General features: G+C 41.2%; 1 protein-coding gene across 2 annotated transcripts in view; it reads right to left on the bottom strand.

The window, feature by feature from the left end:
• The window catches only part of myripb (myosin VIIA and Rab interacting protein b), a 128,360-nt gene that overhangs the window by 8,558 nt on the left and 105,825 nt on the right, over positions 1-13,977 (bottom strand). For both annotated transcript variants that reach the window (XM_080866005.1, XM_080866006.1), the window contains exons 5-12: positions 8,017-8,097; positions 6,049-6,146; positions 5,620-5,700; positions 4,760-4,921; positions 3,093-3,273; positions 2,236-2,762; positions 1,311-1,460; positions 287-1,060 (exon numbers count right to left, since the gene is read on the bottom strand). In XM_080866005.1, coding sequence (XP_080722131.1) covers positions 287-1,060; positions 1,311-1,460; positions 2,236-2,762; positions 3,093-3,273; positions 4,760-4,921; positions 5,620-5,700; positions 6,049-6,146; positions 8,017-8,097 — 2,054 coding nt within the window. The remainder of the gene's footprint in view (positions 1-286; positions 1,061-1,310; positions 1,461-2,235; positions 2,763-3,092; positions 3,274-4,759; positions 4,922-5,619; positions 5,701-6,048; positions 6,147-8,016; positions 8,098-13,977) is intronic.

The raw sequence follows: 13,977 nt of genomic DNA, 5'->3' as shown, positions 1-13,977 counted from the left end.
CATATGCACATACAGAAAGCACACACACGTTTACCAGGAACACACAGACCAGACAAAAAACTCAAAAACAACACAGCAAACCAGAGAAAACATGGGATGAGGGACAGATAATGACAGCACTGATTGTCAGGTAAATAACACAGGAGGTTGTGATAGGAAATAGATTTTGAAGGCACAAAAAAAAAGAATTTAAAAGCTTACAAACAGGCAACAAACAGACTGCAATGCAAGTACATGCAGAAGACGCTCTGCAGATGAAAATCAAATCTTGTGTACATCTCCCCACCTGGTTGTTTGACAGCGCCCCCTCGTGGGAAGAAGGGGTAACAGCAGGCGAACTTGCACTGGATCCGCTCCTCGCTCCCCCTTTCGGTCCCGCTTCCTTCTCCGCATCTCGTTTATGTTGTCTCTTACTCTGCCTGTTGGGTTCTCTTTTGTCTCCTCTCTTTTGTTCCTGGTCTTCCACTTTCATATCTAAACTCTCGCATGCCTTCTCAAACCTCCTCTCCCGACTTCTGCCGTCTTCTCTCACCGAGGGACTCTTTATTAGCTTCTCACTTCTTTTAATCTCTTGTCCGTTCACTTGTTCTACTGCTTCGCTTGCTCTCTCTCTTGATTTGTCACTCACTCGCTGCCTCTCTCGCTCTCTTTCCTTTGGCTTCAATTTCTCTCTCTGTCTGTCACTTTCTTTATCCGTCTGCCTGTCTGCAGGCCAGTTTGTGCACTCTTCCTCAGATGAGCTGCTGACTTTGCTGTTGGCACTGATGACCAGCTGACCAAGTCTAGACTGCAGCTCCCCTTCTAGAGGATCTCTGGTTGTGGATCCAGGCCCTGAGCTACTGGATGAGAGCTCTCGCCCCAGGGTCAAGGAGGGGGGCTGAGAAGGGCTGGGGACCGGTGAATTTGGCGCCAGTGTGTCCAGGTCCTCTGGCTCAGTTGTCATAGCATCTAATTTGAAGGCGTCTGGTGCAGCTGTGGCCACTGGTATAGTGTCAGATTTTGGCTGTTCCTCACTTAATCCCCTCTTCAGCAGGGCGTGGAGTAGAATACCACTGTTTTCCTTAAAGGTCGACATGTAAAATCAAAAGATAATTGTAAAAAATCGAGCAGGTAACCTATATTTGCAGATTTTAAAGACTAAAGCCTAACCCTAAAGAGAAAAGCAGCCTGAACTAGAGACCTTCATTTGGTTCCTTCTAATGGTGAAACAATGCTTTACAACCAAGCCGAACAGCCCCAATAAATAGATGCACAGATGGATTTTAAAGTGAGTTCCTCTTAACAACCAATAAGGAATCACTAAATTTTACCTGCGCTAAGGGGTAGACGGACTGTGGATGGCTCTGGCCTCCAGTCCTGTTTTGCTCTGATGATGACTCCCTCTTACTCTTCCTGCGTCGCCGTGATCTTCTGACGGGATCACTTTGCCTCTCCTCTGCCTCGCTACTGTCTCCCATCACCTGGGAACAGTGACAGGAAGTAAACAGGTACATGTGCCACCGTTACATATCAGATTAAAGCTTTCACATGATAACATGCTTTTCTTTCTAGGACTGTCTTTTGTTATCAGGTTTTAATTGAACGCAACTATTATTTCTGTATCTTTGTCGGCTCATTTGAGGCCTCTGCACCAAGGACTGCAAGTAAAAACTCACGTATCTTTTGTTCTCTATTGTTGTCTCTACTAAAAAAAAGAGCTAACTGGGGGGTGGGTACTTTTCACTTAAGGAACACGGAGTCTCTTTTCAGAGTACAAAAAAGTGTAACAGGGAGCATCCCCAGTTCTACAAAAGCAGTCATGACCTTTTAATCAGCAAATAAAGAGCTGTTGAGTAATTAATTGATATAGGACTTTAAGACTGATAGCAATACCGATATTTGGTAAAGCCAATACTCTGATATATCAGTCAATATTCTTTCTTTCTTCCTTTTAGAATCTCCCTAAAATTTCTCATGTGTGATTCTTCAGTTATGCTCTCTCCTGCTCTGCTGTTGATCAGCAGGTTGTTGTGCTTGTGATGATCTATACATGCATTTCCAACAGGCAAGTTGCAGAGTGCCCTCTGGTGGACAACATCAACACTGATAATATGGTTGAAAGGTGTTTGCAGATATTATAATTATAATATTTGCAGATATTAGTCCACCAACTACTTGGTATGGCTCTAAAATTCTCACTACAAAGGACAATATTTACATCTGACTTTGTAGAACAGGATAATTCAAAGACATCACCTTAGGGTTAAAGTTCACATCCAATGACTCTGATTGGACTGGGTATGGAGAAAAGTTCTGCTGAAGGTGTTGGTGATGCAGCGGCTGGTGATGAGGGTGAAGGTGTGTATCCGGTGGTCCTTTCTTCCTCATCAGATTGTGGGGTGGTTTACGGGGACACGCAGAAAGCACTGACGAGGCCTCGGAGTCTGAGTTGAGAGTCTCTGTGTTGGTGTACTGCCCCGAGGATGGTGAGGTGACCGGGAGATGCTGAGTGTAAATCCACTCGGGGTCGTGCTGGGAGTCCGTGTAGTAAGTCTCATCTGACAGTTTGCGGCGAAACTGCCTCAGCGCTGCACCCCAGCCACCTTCATCATCCTCCTCTGAGTCAGATCCCATCTCGTCGTAAGCGGAGACAACGCCAGACTCCTTTTCCAGCACGCTGAACAACAGGCTCTTCCTCTTGGTGAGCAGGCTGGGCCGAGACAGCTGGGAACTGTGCAGGGCAATCCAGTTGCCGTCTGGACTCTGGAGCACTGAAGAGGCACCTGGATGAAAATCACAAGCAGCAGCAGGAAGTATAGAAGAACGGAGTCAACTGCAGGGATTCAGAGAGTACTAAATAAATTCAATATCCATACTCTCAATAAAATTATATGAGGCTAATATAGAGCAATGCATGGGGTAAATTTCTACAAATAATTTGTATGTCTTTGTATGTATGTGCATCTTTACGACATGTAAAAGTAAATCTATGGCCTTTGTCTAAAAATCTTTAAATCTATTCAGTTATGCATCTACACAAAGTTATATTTAAACTGATAAAAGCGAAATGGAAAGCTGCTCAACCAAAAAGAGTCTGTGAGTGTGACTTTTACTCGAGTTATCCAGGCGATCCATGCTCTTCCAGGTGGGTAAAGATGTGGCCGCCTTTGGCTCCCTTTTCAGAGAAGCGTATTCCTGCAAGCCGTCGTTGCCGCCACCGGCCTCAGCTACCTCCTCCTCTGGACCCTTCTCTGGGGAGTCGTCACTGGTGAGAGAGAACGCTGACCGCAACCGCTGCAAGAACAAACATTGACACACACACAGGTAAATACAGAGAAATATGACACAGATCCAAAGAATGGTACACAACTCTGTTGACAGGTTCTTTCTTTTTTTTTAGTTTTTTGTTGACAGGAAGTTCAGACAGATTTTTAGCTGAGAAACAGAGATAACTGGCACTTGGCCAGAAAATATAATATCCATATATAGTAATTAAGTAATACACATAAGAGCATTTGGTCCATCTGGACAATTCACTTCCTGTCCAGCAATAAAAAACCCCCTAAAACGTCACTACTATGCCGGCTGTAATTTACCATTCTCACCAGCAGGTGGAGCTATAACACTGAGCAAATATCTACTAAGCAGTTCCTGTGATTCTTTCTGTGCGAAACAAATAAAAGTTATACATTTACATTAGCTCAAGATTTTAATATACTAAATCACTAGTCATTTATTACTTAATTTTTGTGTATTGTGTATTTTTGTGTAATATTTGTGTATCTGTGGAACAACATAATTTACATTCATGAGAGCTTTTTGGTGCATTTTACATTTGACAGCTTTTAGGAATAGTGTCTGATCTGTACTCTGGCGTCAATTCGAAAAATAAGCTAAGCTAAGCTACACTTTATTCTTCTCCCAAATTTGAGAAATTAATTGCAGAATTAAACACACAAAAATTCCTCTTTAAAAAGGGTGGGGTACAACATTAAGGTTTAGTGTTACACCGCGTAAGTACGCATGTGAGTGTAAATCTGCATGCTTTGTCTGTCAGTGAGTGGTTTTGTAGAGAGCTGATAAACACAGCTTATCCCATGGCAGGCAGAGCAGTCGAGGAGGATCCCTGCGTATTTCACAAGACTTTGATCTTCACTGAGTGAAACAGCAGGAAACTGAAGGCAGAGCCCCGGGGAGAGCAGCCTTGATGCTCTGCACACACACAGGACGATGACAAATCTCCAGGAGTCCTTGGTGACTTGTAGTATGAACCCGTGCCAGGTTTGTGTACTATTGATTTGCCTATGTGTTCCTGTGTGAGGACTTGCTGTAGTTGGCATATTGTATTATCTTTTTTCAAAAAAAAGGACCTTTCCCTCAAACCCTCAACAGTAAGTAAACTCTTCCAGAATTCTCCAACACATCATTAAGAAAAATTAGTATTAAAAAAAAAGAGTCTGAGGAAAAAAATACAGCTTATATTAGGAAATCTAATCGTACTACCTAATTTCAAGTGACTGCATTCACAATTAGTCAAAAAAAGAGAACCTGTCATCGGTGGGTCACGTACAGAGCAGTATGTGATCCATGCTACTAAGAAATCACACACTGTAGTGCCTCTTAGAAGTGTCTCATTGGCTATGTCCTTCTTTAATATACCGGTTATGCTTTATCTGTATTTATTCTGCATGTTTGTTTTTGACTTAAATAGAGATGGCTGAATACGGCAGCATGACATGCTCCATATGTCCCAACAGTTTAGACTGACACAGGGACTCACATAGAGAGAGTAGGAGGTTTTGAGCGGGTCTTGTGGTCCTTGTGATGAAGTGTGAGGCTGAGAAGGAGAGGGCAGTTCACTGGGCTGGATCAGAGACTGAGACTGAGGCCAGACAAAGTCAAACTCTGTCTGCATCTCTGAACGCTTCCTTCTCTGGATGATCTGAGGGAAAAGAAAAAGAAAAAAAGGAAGTGAAGAAGGCGATGAGGAGAGAGAACATGACAGAGACTGTGCATACAAGCTATGAGGCGTACACAACAAGCTTTTTAAAAGGATGAACTAGAATAATAAATGCACAATGGAAAGCAGAAATGCGCTCGTACAACAGAATTTTATGTTTAGCCATTAATAATTTTTAAAGCGATGATTTAATTTTCATTTAAATTTTATTGTAACATTATGTGCTGAAATCTTCAAAGTATTTCATTTCCAGTGAACTGATTTCCAACACGTTTGACTTTAAACTCAAAGGCAATCAAACAACTGCAGATCCTGGCTCCACTCACTATCTGCATGCAAATTAAATGCCATGTGTAAAATTAAAGCAGTTGTCACTTGAATTTTAAAGTAATTTATGCAGATTTTGACACTCTAAATTATCATTTTCGAAGACCTTCTGCTCTTTTCTTGCTTGAAAATTATTTCCTGTGCCATATTTCACTAAAACGTTATATAAGTGCAATGACTTCTGTTTGAAATTATAGAGTAAAAGCGTAATTATTTGTCAATCCATTTGTAAAGGGTGGAGAGGAAAGGCATAGCCTGAAGTGCTACATTTTTTTTTATTTTGAAAGATTTTAGCTGCAATTAATGCTTCCACATAAAAGAGACGAATAAACCTGCAGTAAAGTAATACCTACTTTTTGTACAATGGTTGTGGCGAGTTCTTCTATGAGCTCCTCTTTGTGGTCCCGCAGATACCGAGCCTCATTCTGTTTCTCCTACACACACACACACACACACACACACACACACACACACACACACACACACACACACACACACACACACACGCAGCATATTCAGTTCAAAGTGAATGTGAATTACCAAGAGAGAGTCTGTGCAAAGGTCTTTGCCAAAAAACCATGACTGTATCCCGCTGATACTGAGACCAAGAGGGAGGCAAGAGTAGAGGAGAAGTAAGAAGCCATGACAGTGATATAGGGGATTGAAAATATGGGGATGGAGAGCAGGAAGGCAATACGAAAGCTCTGAAAAGTGGGGGGAAGAAAAGGAGAGGCAGAGGACAAGAGAGGGAGAGGAAGAAGGGGAAGAGAGGGATGTCTTACCAAGCTGTCACTGAACTCCTCTGCCTTAGCAATGGCCTCCTCTATAGCCTCCTCAGCAACACGCAGGGCGACTGTGAGTGTCTCTGCCATACTGTGCCCTGATAACACAACACAGCGCACACAAAAATAAATGCATGCATACAGAGTTCCCTTAACCTTCCCTCCCCTGTGGATGGTGATAGTGATCCACTGCTTCGCTCCAGAATGAACTAGATTACATAGAGAAAAGTAATGGGCCACATACACCTACAGTATCGACTTGAAACCCATGCCACAAAGCTCCCGGTGCACAGCTTTTGTGCTGATGTTAATGCCAATGGAGATTCGGTTCTATGCTGTTATTGAGTAAGCAAAGCGTCAGAGACTTTTATTAAGTCCATCAGCACTCTGCACAGAGAGACACAGACACCGCTTAATTAACTTTACACAAACCACTCTCAAATTCAGTCTTTAAACGGCCAAATTTTTCAAACGTTTGTAAAGGCGCACTGCATGGCTAGTGCTTGATTTTATAAATCAGCGGCAATGGGACTGAAAAGACCTGAATGCAAAGATTTAGAGGAGTGGCCTAATATTTTGGTCCATTTGGCGCATTTAAATGACTATTTCCTGAAATTTCCTACAGACATTCATAGTTTCCTAGAGCCCTAAATTACCTTATTTGAGCTTTTTGCACAAATTTTAGTTTCTAACTATTGCAGCAGTCATGCCATTGAAATTAGACAGGTGCTTTCTATTGTAAGGTAAAGACCCTGCATTAATACAGAGAAAACCCCAGCAATCGGACAACCCTCTACGACTAATTGGTTGGTAACAGTGGGAAGGAAAAACTCCTTTTAACAAGAAGAAACTGGCGCCATCTGCTGTGACCTGTTGGGCACAAGGGAAGGGACTGTGGAAGGGTGCCTTCTGTCCTGAATGTAATTATAATAGCTAATGGTTAAACACAGTGGTGTAGAAACACAGTGAAAAAGAGTGAGTGAAGAAGAAATGCTAAGTGTTTAATGGGAGCAGCCTGAGACCATTGGTGCATAATTAAGGTAGGTTTTCAGGGTCACCTGATCTAGTTCCATCTCCTTTATCAAAAAGGAAGTTTTAAGCTTAATCTTAAACAGTCTGTCTCCCAAATCCAAACTGGGAGCTGGTTCCACAGAAGAGAGTCCTGAAAGCTGTCGACTCTGCCTCCCATTCTACATTTAAATACCCCAGGAGCCACAAGTAAACTAGCAGTCTGAGAATCAAGTGCTCTATTGTGGTGATATGATACTATGAGGTCTAAAAGATAAGATGGGGACTGATTATTCAAAATATTATTCAAAATGCTAGATTTAACAGGGATCCATTGAAGGCAAGGTAATATGGGAGAAATACGCTCTTTCTCCTTCTAGTTCCTATTTAGTGCCTGCTTAGTGCTGATGTTGCTAGGATGCTGAAATTCAAACGATTTTATTTAATGTGTACAACGACCCTCAGTTTGACTCATACTACGATTATTTTACCCTTGCTGTAAATCATCATAAAAGAGCGCAGTTTTGTTGGCATTTCTGACACACCTATAAACACAAATACACACATACACACATTAAGCATATGGTATTTTTTTCTGCATGGGCCTTTTAGAAGTTGACATTATCTAAATGGCAGATCTTGATCACTGCACACAGCAGATAATTACCAGTAAACAAACAAAATTGGGTTTGTTTATTGTCAGCCGCATATCTTGTTAGCATATTTATCCATTTATGAAAGCGTACGTGTAAATATAATAAGCATCCACAAGAAAATCTGCTGTCTGTGGTGAGCACAGGGCGGGAATTTTATTTATGTGCACTTTTGCATGAAAGGAGGTTTATTTGCATTTGCATCCAGGAGATATAGAAAAGCACAAGCATGCTGATTCTACCTGTGGCTGGAATTACTCATCTGCAGTGCCACAAAACGCCGCCCTCCCATCACCGCATCCCTCACCTTCGCTCTGCTTGTAGAAGGCGGAGTCACTGCCGCAGACGCTGCCATCGTTGTCGTTGCTTCCCTCGTGAACGCTGCTTTCTGAAACACAGAGGTCGTGAAACGAAGCCTTCAGATAAAAGCTTTCAAACACAGCCTGTCATAGAACTTCAAATATCCTGCGTGTATCATTCCAGAAAATAGAATCGCCGCATGCTTTTTTTTTTTTTTGTTCTGTCACCACGTTAAAAGTAGGTTACACTGCCAATGTCACCAAGACCTCTTTTTCTACTCTCGTCAACTGGATTTCCAACTGCACTTTTGTCATCTTGTCAATTTGTATTGTTTCGCTTCTTCGACTCGGCGCCATTTCCCAATTGTGATGTTTAAAAGAAAAAGAAAAAGAAATAAACAAAAATAAGATGACAGTTGAAAGAAAATGACAATTCATCTGATAATTCCCTTTGCCTTTCAAACAAATGACATGTTTTTGCTCACCAAGGACATTTTCTCTTAGGCATCACAGTGCAGTGGTGTGTTGTTTTTCCGGTGTGTGTTTTATGTCTAATTCAGGCCAAATCTCTTGTGAGTCTGTGCTATATTTGTGCAGTTATCTTTTTTTGAGCAAATTTCTAAAATCTAGAGTTACAACAAAAGGGACGTTCCTTTAACTCAAGATGGAAATTTGACAGGTCTACTTAAAGAGCTGTGAAACCCCAGAGAAGGAGTAGTAGTTACTATGTGCCCGCCTTCAAAACCAAATATTCCCTTAGTGGCCCATTAACTCCTGTTAGATATCTCCCCTGTGGTTCCCATTTATTGTGGCCTTTCACATCAATCTAGCTGTTAAAAAAATGAAAAGGGAGCACGTGGACATGCAGATTTTAAGAAGACAAACTGTCAGATGACACCAGAGAGCTCTCTGGGTGAATTTCCAACTTAGCCTCTGATATAAGTCCTTCTCAAACATGAATCCTTGCTCTTTTTCCATCTTTGGTTTTCACTTCAGCTTGTTTCCACTTAGCACTCGGAGCCAAAACAAAAACCAAACTTCTACTCAAAGCCTAGGCTTTGTCCCAACATTTCAGCCCCTGCTGCTAACAAAACCCACAAGCAAGACTAAATTCCATGATTCCCACTCTTGGCCCGTCTCCTATAGCTTCTGCCGTTAATCTAGCCCCGATGCTGCTCCTGTTGGACGGGCTGCTGTCACTGACTAAATACACAGAAGCAGCAGAATGTGCCCGATGGTTTGGTGCAAGTCTGCCACTGATCTCTGCCACAGCTAACTGCAACACTGTCAAGAAAACAGGCAAAACCATTACAGAGCCATCACTCTTTCACACTCCAGTGTTTCTATTGGATGAAAGGTGGATTTCTCCCCTGAATATGTACATTTTGCAAGGAGCAGCAATAAGTCTTATAAAAGGCTTTCAGCCTGGGTTTAATGGGTCCTACGGATGAAAAAAGGAAGCCAAGTAAACAAAAAAAACAAATCCATCAAAATTACAGAAACAGCATTTTCTCCATTCCCCCATGAGAGCAGCAGTAACAGAGCCAGCTGTCAGCCGTGCTGTACTAGTCCAACTCTACAGCAAGATGAACTACTGTTTGTCAAAGCTCTGCAACATTATAGTGCAGAGCCCGAAAGCCTCTAAACTGCTATATTACTCCTTTCTGACCCCCAGAAAAAACAATGTTGAACGTGCCTCTACGCACGGCTTTAAAGTCGCATTGGCCTCACTCTACTTTGAGGAGTTGTCATAGATTTTGCGCTGCCTCGTGCATGTCCACTTGTAAGCCCAGTTCTCCCAGTTGCAGTAAGGTATAACAAGTCCCCAAACTATTACACGCTCCACACCTCCTTTCCTCCTCCAAAGTTGTCTCACCTTGACTCACACGGAGTCCAACAGAGTGGTACTGTTCTCGCTTGGTTAGAGCTGAATTATAGTTTCTGACAGTGTGGAAGGGGACAATAGGTGGGGGAAATTACCTGCAGCTGCTCAGGACAATGTAGACACAGAAAAGACCGCTGTCACAGAAAGTGACACGCCTCACAAGAATCACACAGACACACACCGACTGGTAGGAAAGTGGGTGGAACTGCACGTCGACACAGAGGATGAAAATCTTTCTTAACCTTAATGGAAGCAGCCTGGAGCACGCTGTCGTTTATTCAGCGTATATTCATCACCGACGAGCACTTTACAAATTTAACAAAAAGTGCCTCCGCTCGCGACGAGCTGCAAACACAAAATTGACTTATCGCATAATAAAGTGAATACGGCAAATGTGTTGGCAAACAGTTGCTTATTTAACATTCCCCTCACCAACCGTTGAACAATATATCTGTCTTACTCCATTTGTAATGCTCTACTCTGCTCACTTGCAAAGTTGGGAATGTTTTCAGCAAACGGTGATTGGCTGGGTAGTGAATGCTTGATTTTTAACCTACATTAATTTTTCAAAGCTCATTTCACGGACAGAGTCGCCTGCTGCGGCTTGGAATTAGGTCGAAAACAGCCGTGAAAACAAAACAAAATTTTTTAAATGAAAGGCACAATTAGCTGGACAATTTCTAAATAAAATATATACCTGGATGTCCGTTTTTAATAAAGAACATCATTGCTTCTGATATTTTTGATGCCAAAAATAATTAGATGTTGTGAAATTATTCATATCACTAAGCTTTGCAGCATTTGTATGATGACAGTGACTGCCAAAGAGGGTTTACCACACCATTGTTTTATTTTCCATTCTTCCGCTCATCAATGAGTTACATGTCCAAAGCAGCTTTGTGGCTACTGGGTAATAGGACACAACAGAGTCATTAGTTTGCTCAGAATGACACTGATATCCATCATTACGTTTCCTTAAGGGGACAAATCAACCCCATACTGAAAATCTTTATATTTGAAGGTTGTTTAAATGTTTGGGGAAAGCTGAGATTTAGGCTAAGGTTAGCTTTACTAGTAGTTATTTTTAGGGTTGGAGTAAATCTCCAGGAAATGGATGTAAATCAGTGTGCTGACCTCTGACATAATGAAAAACAACGATGCACATTTGTCACTTAAAATCCTTTTTAAATCCTTGGAGGTGTTTTATTCTCATTTTGTGCTATGAGACACTAAAATATGGGCTACGTCTGAAATCACTGTTTTGTTCACTCATTCACAAATCTCTACATACCTGCATAATAAGTATGAATAAGCAGGTGTGGGCACTGCTGAAAAATGAGTCATGTGGTGTAAGGTATTTCCCCAAGTAACCTTTCCATATGGAAGAAGTGTAAAATTTTTCACCCAATTTAGCTGAACTGGAGAGCACAATACCAAAAAAAAAAAAAAAAGGGATGCAGATTAGGAGTCAGATGCACTATTATCATCATCATCATCATCATCATCATACTATAATGATCATACAGTATGTCTGTATATTTGTTTTGTATCTTATATCTGTCTTTATGCTTCTGTATTGGTTATTATGTTATCTGACTTTTAGACCGGAAGGTTTTTTCTTTGAATTTGGTTCCTTACTGTCGTAGTAGAATTCCTTGGTCATGTATTACATCCTCTGTTTGTAGCCTGTCTACATTCTAGTTCATTTTCCTTTTGTGAACCTTTCCTGTCTCTCCATTCGTGTTCCCATGTCTCTCTGGCTGTCAATATCCCTGTTTTGCCAAGTGCGCGTGTCATAGTCTGGTTCTCAGTATGTGTGTTACTTCCTGTTTTATTTTGATAGTCCCTTGTCTTGTGTTTGTGATGTTCAGTCTGTCAGTCAGTTCAGCTTGTTGTCAGTCTGTCAATAAGTTCCTACATCGCCCTATTATAGTTATAAATGAAAATGATAGTTTCTTGTTTTCATGGTCTTTTGCCAGCAACAAAGTTAAGTTCACCTCTTTCTGCTGAGTCCTGCATCCAGGCTGCTACTTTCTGCTAATTCTTTTATACATGTTTGTGAAGGCACACTAAACAGCTAGGGACTGAAATGCAAAGATTAAGAGGTGTGTTCCAATGCTTTTGTCCATATAGTGTATAATGGATAAATACAATACACTACATAGGCTAGTATGTAGTAGTATAACTCCACAGTATGTGTAACCAGTTAACTACACAGGCGCTTCAAATTACAGCTGCACAGACAGAACTAGCAACGTTATTGACTTTTCTAACTGACCAGTTGAGAGCAGTTTACTGTATAATTAATAGCTTTGGTGTGTTTGTGGAAACAGATGTTGACACATGAAGGAGGATACAGAGTCCACACAGAAACACTGTCTGAGAGGCTGCAGTGTGCATCATACATCTTCAGCTCCAAAGGCTGAATTAATACAACCAAATGAGTGTTGTCAATGGCAGTGTGAGAATAAGCCAGAGGCTCAGAGCAAGAGTCCCATGTGAACAGTGTGAGTTGGCAACCATGCTGATGACGTTTAAATATGCAAAGTATGTTGCCCCCGGAGACTGCTGACTGAAAATGTTACCGTGCTACAACGCTGATAGCGATTTATGACTGATTTATGAGCAAACGCACTAAAGTAAGATTGCAAAAATAGTAAATAATATATTTGCTAAGGCATACACCACTGTGAACACACTGATTTCTGGATTTCGCCCAAAGAACGTCTATGCCTACAACCTTAACAAGCTGATGGATGTAGCTAGCATATTGCTCAAGAACCTCCTTGTCCTTCTAGAGTGCTTCAATCTTCAACCTCTTTAATGCTCCATATATACGACAGAAGCAGTGTAGAGTCAGATTTTATTAAATTTTAAGGCATTACAATTAGATGAAGAACTTAATCTAGTTCATGCATTGTCTTACAAGAATAAAACCGTGTATGGATATTGAATAATATGGTTTAATAGGCCACTGCGTGCAGCAGAAATCCAAATTCTTTGCTGTGTTGGAATAAAAATATTGAATACAAAAGCAAGAAGAACTGCATGCTCTCATAAACAATTTGGGTTATGTTGATTGAAATAAATAGAGTGTCATAAAACAGACTATGTGGAAAGACAGAGGAAACAAAAGAGAGTCAGGGTGCATGAATAAATGAGCCAATAAAGCTCCACTTAGAGCATTCCTGAAGTGCCAGCAGCAGCGGCAGCAGGAGGAGGAGAGTCTGGGCCGTTTCCTTTCAATTACTATGCAGCATCTGGCAGCACATACAGTCTCATAAACAAAGTCCTCAGAACAATGGCTTAACTGACAGAGTGTCTGTTCACATCATGAAAGCCTAGGTAGTGAAGAAAAGTAACGTTTATTTATCTGTGAGAATTTGGCATTTTACTTATTTCCTTATTTGAGATTATGTCAAAGTCATTTAGATCTATCATGAAATGTAAGACACACGATGTAGGGTGTTTGATGAAATAACTTCATCCAGGTGGGGCTTCTAGCACCGGAAAGCGTGTGGGTTCATGCGTGATGAGAAATTAATTAGTATTGGGGCAAACACAGCCTTTAAAGTTCAAATGATGGCGGCGAGCAGTAAAATGAAGGAGAAAAATGTTTCCACTAATTAACTGCAGCTTTCAATTTTTTTTCCCCACTTCTGAAAAGCAACCAAAGCCACCTGCAGACCGCAATTACTTAAAAGGACTGACTTGATGACTTGAAGCAAGCAGCCGATTGGACTAATCTTTCTAATGCAGGAAACAGGTCACGAACAATGCTGTTTAATGACTCAAGAATGCAGCCCCGAGTCAGCGAAAATGCTCATTTGGGAGAAGAAGAAAACATTAATCCCACACAAAGCAGTGCATGAAAGAAAAAGATAAAAACAGACATTATGGCAGAAAATCTTAAGAGGTTAGACATTAGTGTAGGAGTAGTTGAAAAGAGGAGTGGGATGTAGAAAAACTACTAGAAATAATACAAGGTGGTATTAAATCCAGGGGCTAAAGATCAGACCTTTCAGTGCATCAACACACACACATACTGTATCTAAATGAATGCCAGCAGATACAGTTGACTTGT

This window comes from Rhamphochromis sp. 'chilingali' (assembly GCF_963969265.1).
Source record: "Rhamphochromis sp. 'chilingali' genome assembly, chromosome: 18".
Classification (NCBI taxonomy): domain Eukaryota; kingdom Metazoa; phylum Chordata; class Actinopteri; order Cichliformes; family Cichlidae; genus Rhamphochromis; species Rhamphochromis sp. 'chilingali'.
Note: the sequence above shows the minus strand (reverse complement) of the source record. Positions and strands in the feature narration are given on the sequence as shown.